Source organism: Lycium barbarum, chromosome 12, assembly GCF_019175385.1.
Source record: "Lycium barbarum isolate Lr01 chromosome 12, ASM1917538v2, whole genome shotgun sequence".
NCBI classification, from domain to species: domain Eukaryota; kingdom Viridiplantae; phylum Streptophyta; class Magnoliopsida; order Solanales; family Solanaceae; genus Lycium; species Lycium barbarum.
The window spans coordinates 94388282-94404148 of NC_083348.1; the positions used below are offsets into that span (position 1 = coordinate 94388282).

Below are 15867 nucleotides of genomic sequence, written 5' to 3' on the forward strand. Positions count from 1 at the left end.
AAAATTCCTTGGTTTAGGGTTCGAACCCCACTCAGTCAAAAAATTTTAAAAAAATCATAATTGCGATTTTTTTTAATTGAGTTGGGGTTTGAACCCACAACCTCAGGGTATTAGGCGAAGGGTAAAACTTAAAGACCACCCCAAATGAAGGACAATCCGCAAAAAAAAAAAAAAAAAAAAAACTTTATGTAATTTTTTTGTTTTTTTATTGATTCTCTATAAAATAAAAGGAAAAATCTAAAACATTTGTAGGTACAGTGTAAAAAAATAAAGTGAACAATATGTTGCCAAAAATGAAAATTTACATGGTCCCGTATGTCTAGTTGTCTTGTACTAATTCTGAGGCCCGTAAGATTAGCGGGCCGAGTCTGGGTCACACATGAGGTGGATAGCGCCATTGCGATCAACTCAACGAATAATTCTAAATTCACATGTGATGAATCAGTATAGCAGAGATCAGATCACGTGCGGGCCGTGTAATCTCCCACGCAACCGAAATCTAATCTGCAATCCAACTGTATTCTATCCATATAAGCTCTTCTTAGTTTCTTTTTCTGCCTTCTCTAAATTTAAATATTACTCAATTATAATAATTTCTATAGACCATTTTCCGTAACAATCTTTCTTCTTGTATTAAATAATTAAAACACTTTATTAAACAATCATTTACATTACATAAAAATTAATGACAAAAATATGCTGACATCTCTTGATTTGTACAGCATGATTACATGTTTTTGAATAATCACTAAATAAAACTTAAGCGAACAGGTTTGTCCATATTCCATCAACTTGGTTGGTAACTACTAGTAATCGATGAGTTAAAATAAAAAAAGTAAGCGAACAGTTTTGTCCATCTCAATTCTCAACTGTCTCGAATTCATCGAACCTCCCAATGCCACTTCGTAACAACTACGTTCTATTCTAATTTAACAACAAAGCTCATCCAAACTAATAGTACAATTAGCAAACTCAAAAAGCTCTCAGGCTTCAACACTCCACTTGGCATAATTTCACTGTATTTATTCCAATTCTCGATTATTGTCAATCTCATTGCAATTTTGTTTCATTTCTTCATATAATCAGTTCTTTGGATTGTTATCTGTTCTTATTTTGCTTCAAATCTGGTGTTTGATTTTGATTCACGTGCCTAACTAGGTATTATATAGTATCGTTTAGTGTCGATGATGAAATGGACGGTGTTTCACTGAAAATAGTGTAGAGTATGGGCGTTTCGTGTATTGCTTTATTTATTGCCGTTTATTTTGTTGACTTTTCCGTTATATATACTTTTTTTCCTCCACAGGTAGGCATAAAAGTCTTCCAAAATGCAAGCTTCAAGTTTCACAGTCAAAGGCAACATAGGATTTGGCCTGCAAAACCGCAGGATTTTACCAGGCTTTGGTGATTTGCATAGTAGGACGACTTTAGCTCGTAAAAGTATCCGAATGACTGAGACAAGTAGTTGCTTTGGTGTCAATATGGATTCTACTTCCATGGGAATCGAACTTGGCCGGGCTAGGAGAACTGTTCAAAGTGTGTTTGGTTCGTCAGCAAAGGCCAGATCACATAGAATTCGAGCTTCTGGTACATATCACGCTTCTCTTTTTCGTATTTATATAGTTGATTTCTCAGATGATCACTCAACTACTAATAGTTACTATATGAGGAAGTCATTTTTTATGCTGAAGAAAGGTGACTTTCTGAGATAATAAGTATTAGTACTAGTTGAGTGACCATATGAGAAATCAATGCCAATTTATATACTGAATCAACGTTATAGCTTGGTGCAGAGGATTTATATAGAAAGAGGTGTACTTGATTGATTGTTTTTCAGGGTGTGGGCCTTCAACTTTCTGCTCAGTTTATGTCTGGAATTCTAAATATTTTAGTACCGTAATGAAAATATGACATTTTGGTATTATTTTTAGACGATGCACCTGTTTAGGGACATGTAGAACTAATGGTGCAAGATTTTCTTCCATAGTGAATTTTACGTATTAGGGTTGACTGTTGGACACTCTATTGGATTAAACTGTGAGGCAATTCGTTGCTGTCTTCATTTACGGATATGTTTATGGGACCGCTCCATGTTGGCTCGGTTTCTGCTTATGCATGCGAAGGAACGTTAAAATTCTGCTATTTTGTTAACATAAGGTGGCTAATACGTAATAACTGTTCACTGGGAGTCTGGAAGTTCTGGTTCCTCTTTTGTCTGCTCCAACAGTATGAAGGGGAAAGGATGGGGACACTAAAAGTGGATAATAGTTGGGTGTGAAGTTGCTGTAGTATTGCACTACTTGTATGGCAGTATGGGTTAGCTGTAATTTGGTGAGAATGGTCAATCTTAGGAATTGGGTGGTTGCAGTCCTAACTGGTGGATTGCATGAAGGTTATGAGTGAGAGATGTCACATCCAGTGGATGGTTATTGTGCATGGTTAAAGATCATTAATGTTTCTCATATTGGTGGGAACTGAGCGAAAAAATTTTCTTTTCTCTCTTACCTTTTCTTAGTTTTGGATCTCATTTCCTGAAACAACCAAAACATTTACATAAAGTTCACTTTTTCACCTGAGCTTTCCATTTGAGTAGATTGTGTTTAGGTTTTATTTTGAAAAAATGAACACTTTCATTGTTTTGTCATGTGCATTACGCATAAGCAGAGGTCCTGCATGATGCCATGAAACTTACTAACAATCATGTCTATTGCTGTGTGGCAGGAGAGGATATTGAGGATGCAGCACCTCTCAAAGTTCAAGGGCAATCATCTGCATCAGTACTTCCCTATGTGGGTGTAGCTTGTCTGGGAGCAATTTTATTTGGATATCACCTAGGGTACGGCATTATATGATTGAAGAACGTTCATTTACTGGTATTTTATCTTACATATGTTGTCATAGTTGCCTCTCCATCAACATGTTTATGCAGCTCGTAGGTGTGGCCACAGGGTTGGTTTGTTTTACAAATTACACACTAGTTGGAATTAGACTAAATGCTGGTTTGGACCCAAACCTTAACCAAAGAAAGTGCAATCATAGTATTTGCTTAGTTGGTCTTGGTTGTTGGTTCAGCTGTTTGACTGTATAACCTAAATATTTGTTGATTTTCCGTTTTATTTTCTCGAGAGTGGAACTCATAGTTTTGTTTGTAGTTTGCATGCCCTATCAAGTTATTGAATTTTATTTGTTGCCTCATGTAATTCAAACGACCTATTTATGATATGAGTTTTGTTTCTTATAAATAAGAAATTGGACCCAAAAAGGGAGGTAACTAACCAACTTTCTGAACTGTAAAATAGGTCCTGGTACCTTCTCGATAACTTATTGAAAATATGGTAAGATAAAAGTTGCTTTTTAATAAAGTTACATAATTCTTGGAGAACCCACAGAAAGAGGAATGGGAAAGTTGTTATGGGATAGGGGAGTGTTTCTACCACCATACTTTTCAAAGTGAAAATTGATGAATTGGTTCAGTTCTGGTTGGCTGTCTGCTCAATTTTTGGGTCAAACTGGACCAAACATTTCTAGTCCAGGCCTTTTCTAAGCCATAAGCATTTTTAGTTCAGGTATATTCCAAGCCCTGCAGTTTTCACATGTAACCTCTGATTTCTACTGTGTTATTTAGTTCCACGATAACTGTCATTTTTCTGGTTCAGGGTGGTGAATGGTGCCCTTGAATATCTAGCTAAGGATCTTGGGATTGTCGAGAACACTGTTATACAAGGCAAGTTTTGATTGAATGGGCTTTTATGTGAAATATAGCTTCAGTTGACTCCTAACCTATTTTACTGTTTCCTGAGCTGCTCGAAAAAGGGTCAGCTTCTTATGAAGCCTTTGCTCTGTCACAGAGTTAATAGTTTGGCTGTGTTAGGGCAATTAATTATTGGGCAAGCGTTGTTTAGATGTCCTATTTCTTACAGTTTACTTCCTTTGGTTTATTATCTAGATACAGGAGTACCAATTTTTTATTTTATTGCTTTTATTAGGATGGATTGTTAGCACAGTTCTTGCTGGCGCCTTTGTTGGTTCATTTACTGGGGGAGCTCTGGCTGATAAATTTGGCCGTACAAAGACATTTATATTGGATGCGATTCCACTTACAGTTGGTGCGTTTCTATGGTATGTGCCTTTACCATAGTCAAAGATACAATATCTGATCATTTGCATTGATACAAGTGTCTAATGTGATTTCAAAATTTCAGTACCACTGCCCAGAGTGTTCAGGCTATGATCATTGGACGCTTACTTACTGGAATTGGCATTGGCATCTCATCTGCTATTGTGCCACTTTACATATCTGAGGTGTATATCTTACTCAAAGTTACACCTTTCAGACGCTATTTCAATGGTTTTACTTTCATTTTCATAGCATCCTGACAAACTTCCGGTGCTTAGATCTCACCCACGGAAATTCGCGGCCAACTTGGAACTGTCAATCAGCTATTCATTTGCATTGGAATTCTTGCTGCACTGGTGGCTGGATTGCCTTTGTCTGGAAATCCTTTGTGGTAATTTCTCATTGCTTTTGTTCATAGCAGAAAACAATTTAGATATCTTTAACTTCAAATTGATTGGTACATGAAGTCATCCATAGGCTTTCCAAAAGATTTTGGCAAATGAAGATTCCAACAAGATGGCATGAATGGTTCTATTTAGACCTGATTAGTCCAGAACCAATAGGATACCCATTTGGTGATCTTAACATAATTCTGGACAAGTTTGACTATTTGAGATCAAACTGGGCGTAGCTGGCAGAATTTACCTTTTCGGTGCCTAATTATCTAGTCGGCTTATTTTCTGTTATTTTTAACCTTTATGTCCCACTTGTTGGACTATACTGGGTATGTTGTTGTTGTTTTAACATTTATGTATTTTTCATTCTTTATAGTTCATGAGTCTTCTATTGATAAAATTACAACTTAAATACATTATCCACTTCAGTTCAGCTACTGGTGTATCTCTCTAGTTTCAAACAGTGGTGAGGTGAGGCGATTTATGGTTAAGTTTATTTATTCGGTTCCCTGTTCAGATAATAAAATATCAGGTTTGTTGCTTAGTTCTTTGATGGAAATTGTGCTGTCTTTGTTTGCCCTTATATGCTTACCTAGCAGGCTTCTATTTTTTCAAAATTTATATACATATGTTTATTTATTATCTATTTATTTTTCCCAATTACTTTAGACTTTATAAATTTTGCATCGAGTTTGATTTTCCTTGAGAGAGAACTTGAAGTAAAATGATAACTGTGAGTATGGCTCTAATTGCCATACAGAGTGCCATACTCCAGTTTTTGGGTGCTAAAGCAGACTAGCAATACTCTGTTGTAGTTTTGACATGCGGTGATCCTTTTGGGATGTCCAGATGCCAAAACTGTTCATGCTTAGGGAATATTTTCTCTTACCAACCATTTTGGATGCTATTGGAAGACCAAATCAAGTTGTGTACCCCGATTTTTAATTTTTCTAATTTACACCAGAGCAAGCAGGCCTCACAGGATTTACCCGTAAATGCTATTTTATTTACTTATTTCTGGGGCTTATTGCATATTCTACTCCCATATATCTCTCGTCAGCCAGTTGAATGACTGACTATGTCTTATTCGGTTTCTAACTGATATTCTGTTCCATCTACCTTGTTCATAAATGAATAAGGTTCTACAACTAGTAGTTGCCAGACTTTGGAAACTCTAACGAGCATGGACTTGGCTAACATTTGCAGTTCCGGTGTTAATGATTAAATTTTTGGGTTAATGTTAAATCCATTAAGTTACTTGTCTCCTAATTCATGTCAGGTGGAGAACAATGTTTGGTATAGCGCTTATTCCATCTGTTTTACTTGCGTTAGGAATGGCATTTTCTCCAGAAAGTCCTAGGTGGCTCTATCAGGTTTTCTCATGAGATCTTTCTTTTCTAGATTGAAATCTTCATTATGGATATCCTGTCTATTGCTATATTCTACGTGGAGACTTACAATCTTACTTAAACTAATCACTTTTATTTGGCAGCAAGGGAGAATTTCTGAAGCTGAGACATCTATTAAAAGGTTATATGGTAAAGAAAAAGTTGCTGAGGTTATGGGTGATTTGGAATCTTCTGCTCAGGGTTCTTCAGAACCAGATGCTGGGTGGCTTGATCTTTTTAGTAGCCGTTATTGGAAAGGTATATCTTTTTTGATTGATCAGTATTGGAGATAATGTTGATTATGCGTGACTGATAAGCATCTGAAGCGCAGTTCTTTATACCCTATGGTCTAATAGTTTCTTGTCATGTTGTTTAAGAACAAACTCAAATTTCTATACATGTTGTCATACTGTTAACATTGGCTGTTATCCTGCGCCACCATCGTTAGGACTTTCAGACTGTGGTGGGTAGTTCTGTTCTGCTGCAATTAAGAAAAACTCCTTTCAGGTGTTTTGCACTTTTGCTTAGGTTCCAAAACCTTGGTTATCACTGAAGCATGATTTTGCTCTCCTTTTTTGATGCCTTAATCAACTTTGCTTTTTTTTTTTTTTTTGGGGGGTGGTGGGGGTGGTTTTCCAAATATCTAGAATAATGACCTTAAATTCTGTTGTCTTCCTCAATTTGTGACCTTCACAATTGTCTTGGTTGGAAGAGAACTGTTGCTGACAATTTAATTGTTCTCCAAACAATAAAAGCCTCTCTGGTTTTTGCTTGTGCGCACATTTTCTCCACCTGAGTTTGTTTCAATGTGCTACTATCAGTCTTATGGTCACTCATTCTATCATCCAAATGTATTTGATATTTTGGGCTCCTGATATTTCTGTGCTATATTGTACAACCAAAATGAGACGATTGTACCACCAAAATGGTCTAATCGTTGTCGGCATTGCAGTTGTTAGCATTGGTGCAGCTTTGTTCTTGTTCCAGCAGTTGGCTGGGATAAATGCTGTTGTCTATTATTCCACCTCAGTGTTCCGAAGTGCTGGAATTTCATCTGATGTAGCAGCCAGTGCTCTGGTTGGAGCAGCCAACGTCTTGGGTCAGTCTTCTCCTCAAAGTTTTCTGGAACATCTATGGCTAAGTATAGAATATAGTTTTCTAATCGGGTACATATTCATCCAGGGACAACGGTGGCATCCTCTTTGATGGACAAACAAGGAAGGAAGAGTCTCTTGCTCATAAGCTTTACTGGAATGGTATGTCATTTTTAGTCCTTGATGGAGTTTACTATCTGAAAGAACAAATACAACTTGGTGAACTGCATTCATCCTTTGAGGAATACGTGATATTTTACTTTTAGGTGATTAAATTACATGTAATCTATTTGATGGTTGTGGTAGCCATACAGATGCAACACACACACACACATATATATATGATAAATTAGCAAAATCTTCATCGAAAAAGAAAGAAGCAAAATCTATACTTATTGACGGACTTTGTACTTCCAGAAATTCTAACTCTACCACTAGCAACGCTATAACCAGTCATAGTATGATGCAGTTCATTTACGTTATAAGTAAATCGTTCCTTGAATCATCTATTGTCATTTTATATGGTTTGTAAGAAGCTACAGAATGCAAAACTCAGTTTATATATTCATAAATAAAATTGATACACTCAGTTAAGGACCTATATCCTTGCTTAGAGCGATTTCTAGATCAATTTGCTTGGGCCTGTTCGGAAATAACTGTTTTGATCTGGGAAAAAAAAAAAGCCACTAGTTTTGTTTCCAATAAAACCAAAAATGGCTAAAGTCAGTTTTTTGAGAAAATTCTTACCACACAGCCAATTCTTCCAAAACCAAATGCAAAATCCTAACAAAAGCATTGTTTTCTTTGAGAAGGATACGACTAAACCACTTTCTACTCCAGACATCAAAAGTTATGGAATTTGATTATTCCCTTTGTGAGTCTTAAGTCTCTTAAGGGATCGTTTGGTAGGATGCGTTAGAGAAAATAATGCATGCATTAGCTTTTGGTATTACTAATCCCTTGTTTGGTACACTTTTTCAACCTATGTTATAACTAATGCAAGTATTAGTTATACACCCGATTTGGTATTGTCCTATGTACATAACTAATACATAGCAAACCGTGGCATCAGCAATACCAAGGCTATTAATACATGCATAAGCATGGTTAAAGACAAAATTGCCCTTGAAATCCCTCAAAGCTAAAGAATACGGAGGGTATTTTTGTAAGCAAATGATTTTTTTAGAAATTATGCAATGCGTGTCATTTTTAAGACACCACGCCAAACGGTGGATAAGAAATAATCTCAGCATAACTAATGCCAGCATAACTAATACCAGCATTACTAATACAGACTAGTGAACACAATTCTTACACTACCGAATGACCCTTAGTATTCTAAGGATAATTTGAAACTTTGGAATCCTAACCTTAAGGGAAACATACTTTCCTCCAGGTTTATCTTTCAACACTAACCTCCCTCGTAGTTTAAAATTTTACAGTAACCCCACTTAATTTTATTTTTCTGTAACAGGATTGATTTGAATGATAAAATATTTTTAATATTCCAAAGATGTCCTTGTGTACCCTTAACTGAGAAAATGGAGAAACGTGTGATTCTCCCAATTAATAGAAAAACTGCAAGTATATGAATGTATAAAATAGGTTGACAGTTCGGTAGTTCGCACCATTCAGATTTCTCCAGGGGAATGATTGTAATATTCCAAACTACAAGAGAAGTTAGTAATACAAAGATAAACTTGAAGGGAGGTCTTTGGAATATTCCCCAACTATAATCATCTCACAGAGAATTCCAACATGAAGCTCTGTGGGATAGCTTGGCTGAGACTTGTACGATCTAATCCTAATCATTCTTGGAAGCTGAACTCATGCGTTTTTGCAGCTAGTTGTCAATGCTAAGATGGTTCCTTAGCTGCAACCCATGCATAATCATGCTGAGGCCTGAGGGACATGACGCTCTTGTCCTCCTGATTTATTCTATTTTTAGCTATATCTTGTTCTATCCATTTTATTTGCGATTCTCATTATATTATCTTTTGACAGGCTGCATCAATGATGTTGCTTTCCTTGTCATTCACTTGGAAGGTCCTGGCACCATATTCTGGCACACTAGCTGTTCTTGGTACTGTCCTGTAAGTATCATGTGCTTCCCTGCTGTTAGAGCATTACTTCTTCTTTTTCCATTGAAGCAATTTTGCTTTTATTTTTTCCTTTGTCAATGCTATGAATTTCCCATTAAGGAATGCAAACTAAATGTGTATATATATTTCTGGTTCTTTTTTTTTTTTTTTTCCTGCAGCTATGTGTTGTCCTTTTCACTTGGTGCTGGTCCTGTGCCTGCTCTTCTACTTCCGGAGATATTTGCTTCTAGAATTAGGGCAAAGGCGGTGGCTCTGTCTTTGGGGACGCATTGGGTGAGTTACCGCTTGGAAACCTTAGTACTCTTTTGCTGCTAAAGATGTTACATTGTCTATTTTCCTTTTTTTTTGTCTTTTTGACAAACAAAAGGTTATAATTACTATAAACATCATTTGTGGTGTTCGGTGGTTTGCTGGAAGCAAACTTTAATGTCAAAGTCTAAAGCTGAAATGTATGCTGACAGAAGTATGCTCAAATGTCTTTTGAGCATATTTCTCAATGTCACGCCTCTTGGGTAATATGACATGTCAGGGTGCTTAGGGGAATGTGCCTTTTATTGAAGCACCAAAGACTTCCCTTGGCTATCTGATTTTGAGTTTTACTGTTTGCTTCTTTTGTTTGAGAAGTATCCTTTGCTTTTGATTTTTATTTTCCCAGCATGAGCTGTAGAAGATATATGTGAGAAAGTAGGAATCAATTGTTACCCTTCATCGTGGTGGTATTTGCAGCACTGCAAGATTAGTCGAGTTCTCATTCTCTCCATGTTTACTTATTGTATCTAACGGCTAACTCGTCTTTCTCCTTGAACAGATAATAAACTTTTTTATTGGCCTGTACTTCTTGAGCGTTGTAACTAAATTTGGAATCAGTACGGTGTACCTGGGATTTGCATCCGTTTGTCTTCTTGCTGTCATGTATATAGCTGGTAATGTCGTGGAGACAAAGGGGCGGTCACTGGAGGAGATAGAACGTGAGTTAAATCCAGCAATTTGAGTGGTACCCATATGAACGGCTGAGAGTAATTTCAGCTTCTGCCATCCAGTGGTCTGGATTTTGAGGAGATTCTCCCCAGTAGGAGTCTGTTGCTAGACTGGAGTTGTACTTCTGTTTGATTTTCTTTTACTTCGGCATCAGGAAGCATGTGACATTGTAAAAAACATGAAACTTCTATGGAAAATGATCCACATATAAATGAGTATTTCAGAACCCATCTCCAGAAGTTGTTTTCAGCTGTTGATTGATTGCGACTACATTGAAGGTTAGGTGCGCAAGATGATTATCTTCAGATGCCAGCAACAGGGAATCCCAAGAAAACTGCAATGCAAGTTGCACGATAGTGTTTTGTTGTTTGGTTGATAAGGGGAAAAAAAAACTATCGTGCAGATTGCATTGCAGTTTTCCAAAATAAGGAGTCTTCCAAAGCCATTTCCGTGGACTTTCGGCCTTTGCCTTCCATTATTTACGACTTTAATGAAGCTTAGATATGTAAGAAATGAGGGGTCATTTGTCAATCCTTGCCTACCTGAACCAAGTTATTTTGACCTCTGGGAAGGCAAAATTATACTGAACTCAGCTGTGTTCAAGCCTTTCTACCACACGGGTAAGATTAGTGACTACATAATATTATAACTAAACTCACTAAGTTTGAGATTTACTCAAACCAAGCAGACATTGCAACTTTAAAAATCTAGTTAAATTACCAGGAAATTTTGGGAAATACTTAAGGTTTACCTTAAGCCTCAAGCCGAACAGAGAGGCACAGTAGAAGGTACCGTTCACCTTTTATTCCAGAGATGAATGCTCTCTGATGGTTCTATAATTATAGTTGCAATTTAACAAAAAATAATATGTATTCAAGAACAACAACTGCAAGGCGTTCCAGGTTGAAAATACTGGATGCATTTATACAAACCATTCATAAGTGGTGAGTGCAGAATTGCTGACACAGGAGAAAGCATTAGATACAAAAGAGAAACACTCCCCAAGACAAGTTTGGGTACACTGTTTGTAACTTTTGGATAATGAGCCAACCCCAGCCTAACCCACACATCACGTGCTACAATCTTGCCACTAGACCAAAGCCCTGGTGGAACACATATAGAAGCTGTGTATAGAAGAAGTTGCTATAATCTATACACATGAAGTGGTCCAATTGAATTGCTTCTAGGATGCTGCATCAGTAGTTAAAACTCCACCAGAGTGTGTATTGCCCAGCTAAATAAAGAAGCACCAATCACTATTTAAATGTCTAAACAAATGTACCAGATAACAAACTGAACCCAAACCAATAACTAAGATTGCTCAAGGCTGTCTAAGACGAGAGAGCCGTTGGTTTCAAGCAAACCTGTTTTGCGAGCATAAGAAGTGCAAGGCATCGTAATATAAAGAGACAACAAACTCCTAATCATTCGCTGGAATTTCCAAACTGTACGATTTTTAAAGAAAAATATTAGTATTGTTTAACAAATAAAACACGTGCAATTACAAGTGAAAGGGCCAAGCCCAGAAGAATCAAAGTCATTTAGCAGTAATTGGTTGATCTACGCCAGAGCCAAGGCTTAGTTACCATTTCCTCATAAACCTAGGGATCAATGTACATCTTTACACTCTTAAGCTTGGGTTTACGAGCTGGATGATTTAGCCAGACACATCATCTTAGTTCATAATAGATCCATTACTACATGTAGATCAAAGATTTTACACTGCCTTCCTTGGAGCTGTCTAGCATGATAGGAGCACAGCAAACTCAGAATCTGATACCTCTACATATTGGATTTCCTTTCCCATCTCTCCTTGGTGTCAAGCCTACAGTTGGTAAAAAACGCATGATTCATAAGAACATAATGTATACAAAATCAAAATCAGAAATAGAGAAAGATAACCAACCAAATACGGCACTAAGGGGTCGTTTGGTTCAAAGACAAGTTATACATGGATTAATAATGCAGGGATTAGTAATACAAGGATTATTTTTGTTGGGTGCTTGGTTCATTGCACTAAACTTGGACACAAAAGATACCATTTGAATATTTATTTATTTTTAAAACTTAAAAAACAATTTGTTACAATTCTACCCTTAGATGCTTGCCCTTTATAGGTTTTTTGGAACAAAACAACGCCAATTTTGTCATTTTAGTTTTTTATCCATGGATAAGCTATCCATAGATAAGTTATACCATGATGGTGGTGGGATAAAGATAATACACCCTTTGGTGTATTAACTAATCCATGTATTAGTTATGCATGCCCCAAAATGTCAACCAAACATGATATAAAATAATACCACATCTAATACCATGAGTAATTTACCTAAGACCTCCTACCAAACGAGCTCTAAAGGTAAAATACTGTTAAATGTGCTTGGCACTAAATCTAATGATTAGTTCTAGAAATAATGATTGCAAACATTTTGAAGGGTCTTACCCCCAATGCAACTTCTGTCGCTTTTTTGACAGTGTGTGTCCTGCTAAGCTGTCTTCTTGAGAGGGTGAAAGGTCCGTCATGCTGCCTATGGACAACGTAATTCTCGGATCTTCAGCTGCTTTAATTGATTTTTCATCCATGATCTCCTTGCATTTGGCATTGACATCTTTACCATTATACTTTCCAGCCTTATCAAGTCCTGAAAACCTCTCCTCGTCAAAATGTTAACTAGAAATTCACTGTCAACAGAAAATATAAACAAGAAAAAAAGGGAAAGATCGTTGAAAATGTAAACAGAGTGCAGAAGAATCAAACTGCACACCTTTTGATTTATCCTTGACCTTTGATTTTGATTTTGCTTTTATTTTTAAGCGTCTTCGGTGCAACTCCTGGCAAATCCAAAGAATACGGTATTTAAAAATCAATCTAGTCAAACTAAGATGAAAAAAACTAAAACAACTATGCACACGTATCTTTATATCCAAATGTCATATGCTCAATTAATGTAGTCCCTAACCTGTAGCTCAACAAGCACAAGTTTTGAATTTCCTTTGTCAGGACATTCAATCGATGTTGTTGCTAACCTGTACCTCAGTATTCTAAGTTTTGTCGTTCTCTTTTTCAGAGCGACTTTATCATCTCGTAACTACTTATCCAACTATACAGACCAATATCAAAGTAACCTTTATCCCACGACTTAGAAAAAATGTTTAAAAGTGCCCAACTGTCACTAACATTCTGAGCATAATAACGAGATATGTTTTAACTTATAGTTCCATATTCTCAAAAAGCTTGCAAATACTTAATTGCATGTGTTACATAAAGGAGCTGAGGCAGATGTCCTTCTATTGATTCTAGTGTTTCAGAATAACAACTCAATGCCCTCCAACTTGTACTTCATGCTTTAGATGTAACTGTTAGCAAATGTGTAAATTGGACATGTGAACAAATAACAGTGATAGCTCGGCATCCTTTCTTATAGCTACAAACACGAAAAGAGACCTCCATTATAGCGACTTACAACTTGCTCTAGTCCCTACCACGTATCAGCAAATATATAGTATGTCGTTTCTAAGGATCTACAATTTGGGTTACTTGTTGCATCATAGACTAGAAAGTCACATGATCTGATATGCTTTAGTATAGTAGGTTGATGTGCTTTGGCATTCACATCAACCTTACAGTGATAATAATGAGAAATTACCAATTCACACAACCAAAGGTTGTTTTTTTTTTTCCTCTTTTGGGATAGAACCATGTCAACCAGCCAAAAGTTGTTGCAAAGAACAACAAAGTGATATGCTTTACAACTATACAGGAAACTGAAACTCTACACTTGAAAACTGGAAATAAAGGAATAACGCGTCCAATATAACTTGGAAAATCCTATAAAAAAAAAACAAATTGAAATCCTTGGATTTCGTCGACATTCTATTCAATCAACTATACCTCAATCCCAAACTAATTGCCTCGTCATTCTATATCTGTTTCGCTCTATTTGGGCCAATTTTATTCTATTTCCTCAACATGCAGTTTATCATAAGCATTGCCTCTTCACAAAGAAAAATGGAGCTAATTTTTTAGGTGTATGATTGCAAGCCACATTGAAAGTTCTTTTAGACAAGTTAAATTTTAAGCTATGATTAGCAATAAGGAGAGAGAAAAAGATTACTTGAAACTTGGAAAGTTGAGAAGGATTGAGACCCTTTTTGGGAGTGAAATTAGGTCGTAGAGATGGGGCTGATGCTATCGCTGCTTCTCTCCTTCCGTCGTCCTCTTCCATCGAATCCAGACCCGTTTCCCCGTTTATTCAGACGTTTGGGAATGGGCCTTGAGACCCCTAAGTTCACAAATGGGCCGGTCTTCATTTATTTTTTTTTGGCCCAGCTTTGACTTCAAAAAATTTCGGTAGGCAAAGCTTTTGTTGTCCATCGGGCATAAGTTGTGGTCATAAATTAATTTAGGCCAAATCCATCGTTAGCCACTCATGGTCGTCAAGTTTTTTCATTTAGACACGTCAAATACGCTTTGTTCCAATTAGACACCTGAGGTGGACCGCAATTGTTTCATTTAGACACTTTTTACACATCCAGCTAAATATGTGATGTGTGTGTAACCTACTCGCTAATGGCGTGACAAATTGACAAATTAAAGTAGTACATGTGCCGTAAATATCCAAAATAATTATTAAAAAATAAACCATGAGGAAAACAATTATTTTAAACTATTTAGTTAATTAAAAATTAAAAAAAATTCCTATTTTCTAAACCCCATCCTCACCCACTCTTTAACTACCCGACCACCATTAACGGAGACCATTTTCTAACGCAGGCCATTTGATCAAAGCTTCCATTTTTCCAACTGGGTCTCTCTCAATTTGATCAAAGATTGCATTTTTCCAATATTGGGTTTTGCCCAATTTAATTAAAGAATCCATTTTGTGCAAATGGGTCATCAAAAATAGTGATGTTGAAGTTGGAGTCTTCATATTTTCATCACAATTTGTTAATCCAAAGTGACAAAACAGTGACTTTGATGGTTTCTTAAGATGATTTTAATTTCTAAAAAGGTGAAATTAAATGTTTTTTTAACTGGATTTCTTTATATTTTCTTGAATATATTGATGTGTTTTTTTCAATATTTTGAATCCTTAACCCAATTGGGTCTTTTGTATGCAAAAAACGCCATGCTTTTCTCTGCCACACCCCTTGTTTTCGTTTTGCTTCTTTAAATCATGCTCAATTGGAAAAAATGAAGTCCCATCGAAAATTATTTTAGACCTAAATTTATTTTATATATTTGTTGTTACAGATGGTTTAGAACGGTGGAGATTTAGTGGTTCTTGTGGTGAGTGAAAAGGGAAATGACGGAGAAGTGGTGGTTTCGGTGGTAGCAGCGAGAGAGTAGATGAAGAGAAAGGGTGAAGAAAGTGGTAGGAGGGAGGAAGAAGATGAAGGAGAAAGAAAAAATAAAAAAAATGTTCTGTTTCAAGCTCCACAAAAGGGTGAAATACACGGACAGTGCTACATCAGCAAAAAGCGTTCAATAACATATTTTAACTCAAGTTCAGGTGTGTAAATGAAATAAGGGTTAGTTGAGATGTTCAAGTAAAAAATACGGACGACCATGGGTGGCTATCGATGGGTTTGGCCATTAATTTAATGAACTTACTCAATTGATCTCAAGTCATGCCTCATAGGCAAAAGTTATAACTTATGCCTATAAGACAGAAGTTCGTGATATTTCAAGACAATGAATCTTGAATCTGCTCAATTGACCACAAGTTCAGTCTTATAAGCAAAAGCTAGAACTTATGCATGATGGGCAACATAAGTTCTCCCCTACAATTT

The 15867-nt window shown here is 36.4% G+C and overlaps 2 protein-coding genes across 5 annotated transcripts; one reads left to right on the forward strand and one right to left on the reverse strand.

Moving 5' to 3' along the window:
- The first annotated feature begins 636 nt into the window (after positions 1–636).
- On the forward strand, positions 637–10304 carry LOC132621267 (plastidic glucose transporter 4). Of its 4 annotated transcripts, none has more exons than XM_060335465.1 (14): positions 637–771; positions 1307–1587; positions 2722–2836; positions 3657–3724; positions 3987–4119; positions 4203–4302; positions 4396–4508; positions 5792–5885; positions 6005–6158; positions 6853–6999; positions 7083–7156; positions 8999–9087; positions 9255–9369; positions 9905–10304. In XM_060335465.1, exons 2-14 carry the CDS (start codon positions 1329–1331, stop codon positions 10085–10087), a joined length of 1644 nt encoding a protein of 547 aa, XP_060191448.1. In that variant the 5' UTR covers positions 637–771; positions 1307–1328; the 3' UTR covers positions 10088–10304. The 4 variants fall into 4 exon arrangements, with proteins under 4 accessions (XP_060191448.1, XP_060191447.1, XP_060191446.1 ...); XM_060335464.1 differs by having other exon boundaries at positions 700–835; XM_060335463.1 differs by lacking the exon at positions 637–771 and adding an exon at positions 842–1018.
- A 1185-nt stretch (positions 10305–11489) lies between these two features.
- Positions 11490–14358, reverse strand: LOC132623697 (uncharacterized). Its single transcript, XM_060338486.1, has 4 exons — positions 14190–14358; positions 12840–12906; positions 12518–12716; positions 11490–11899 (listed from the first exon to the last, which is right to left on the reverse strand). Exons 1-4 carry the CDS (start codon positions 14298–14300, stop codon positions 11857–11859), a joined length of 420 nt encoding a protein of 139 aa, XP_060194469.1. The 5' UTR covers positions 14301–14358; the 3' UTR covers positions 11490–11856.
- Between the last annotated feature and the right edge of the window lie 1509 nt (positions 14359–15867).

Excerpts from the sequence above, each read along its gene's own strand:
- LOC132621267 (XM_060335465.1), top strand. The coding sequence starts at position 1,329 with ATGCAAGCTTCAAGTTTCACAGTCAAAGGCAACATAGGATTTGGCCTG. Across the intron at positions 4,303-4,395 it reads TGCCACTTTACATATCTGAG|ATCTCACCCACGGAAATTCG; the intron begins GTGTATATCTTA and ends TCCGGTGCTTAG. Across the intron at positions 5,886-6,004 it reads GTCCTAGGTGGCTCTATCAG|CAAGGGAGAATTTCTGAAGC; the intron begins GTTTTCTCATGA and ends TTTATTTGGCAG.
- LOC132623697 (XM_060338486.1), bottom strand. The coding sequence starts at position 14,300 with ATGGAAGAGGACGACGGAAGGAGAGAAGCAGCGATAGCATCAGCCCCA. Across the intron at positions 12,907-14,189 it reads CTCAACTTTCCAAGTTTCAA|GAGTTGCACCGAAGACGCTT; the intron begins GTAATCTTTTTC and ends TGGATTTGCCAG. Across the intron at positions 12,717-12,839 it reads GGTCAAGGATAAATCAAAAG|GACTTGATAAGGCTGGAAAG; the intron begins GTGTGCAGTTTG and ends AGAGGTTTTCAG.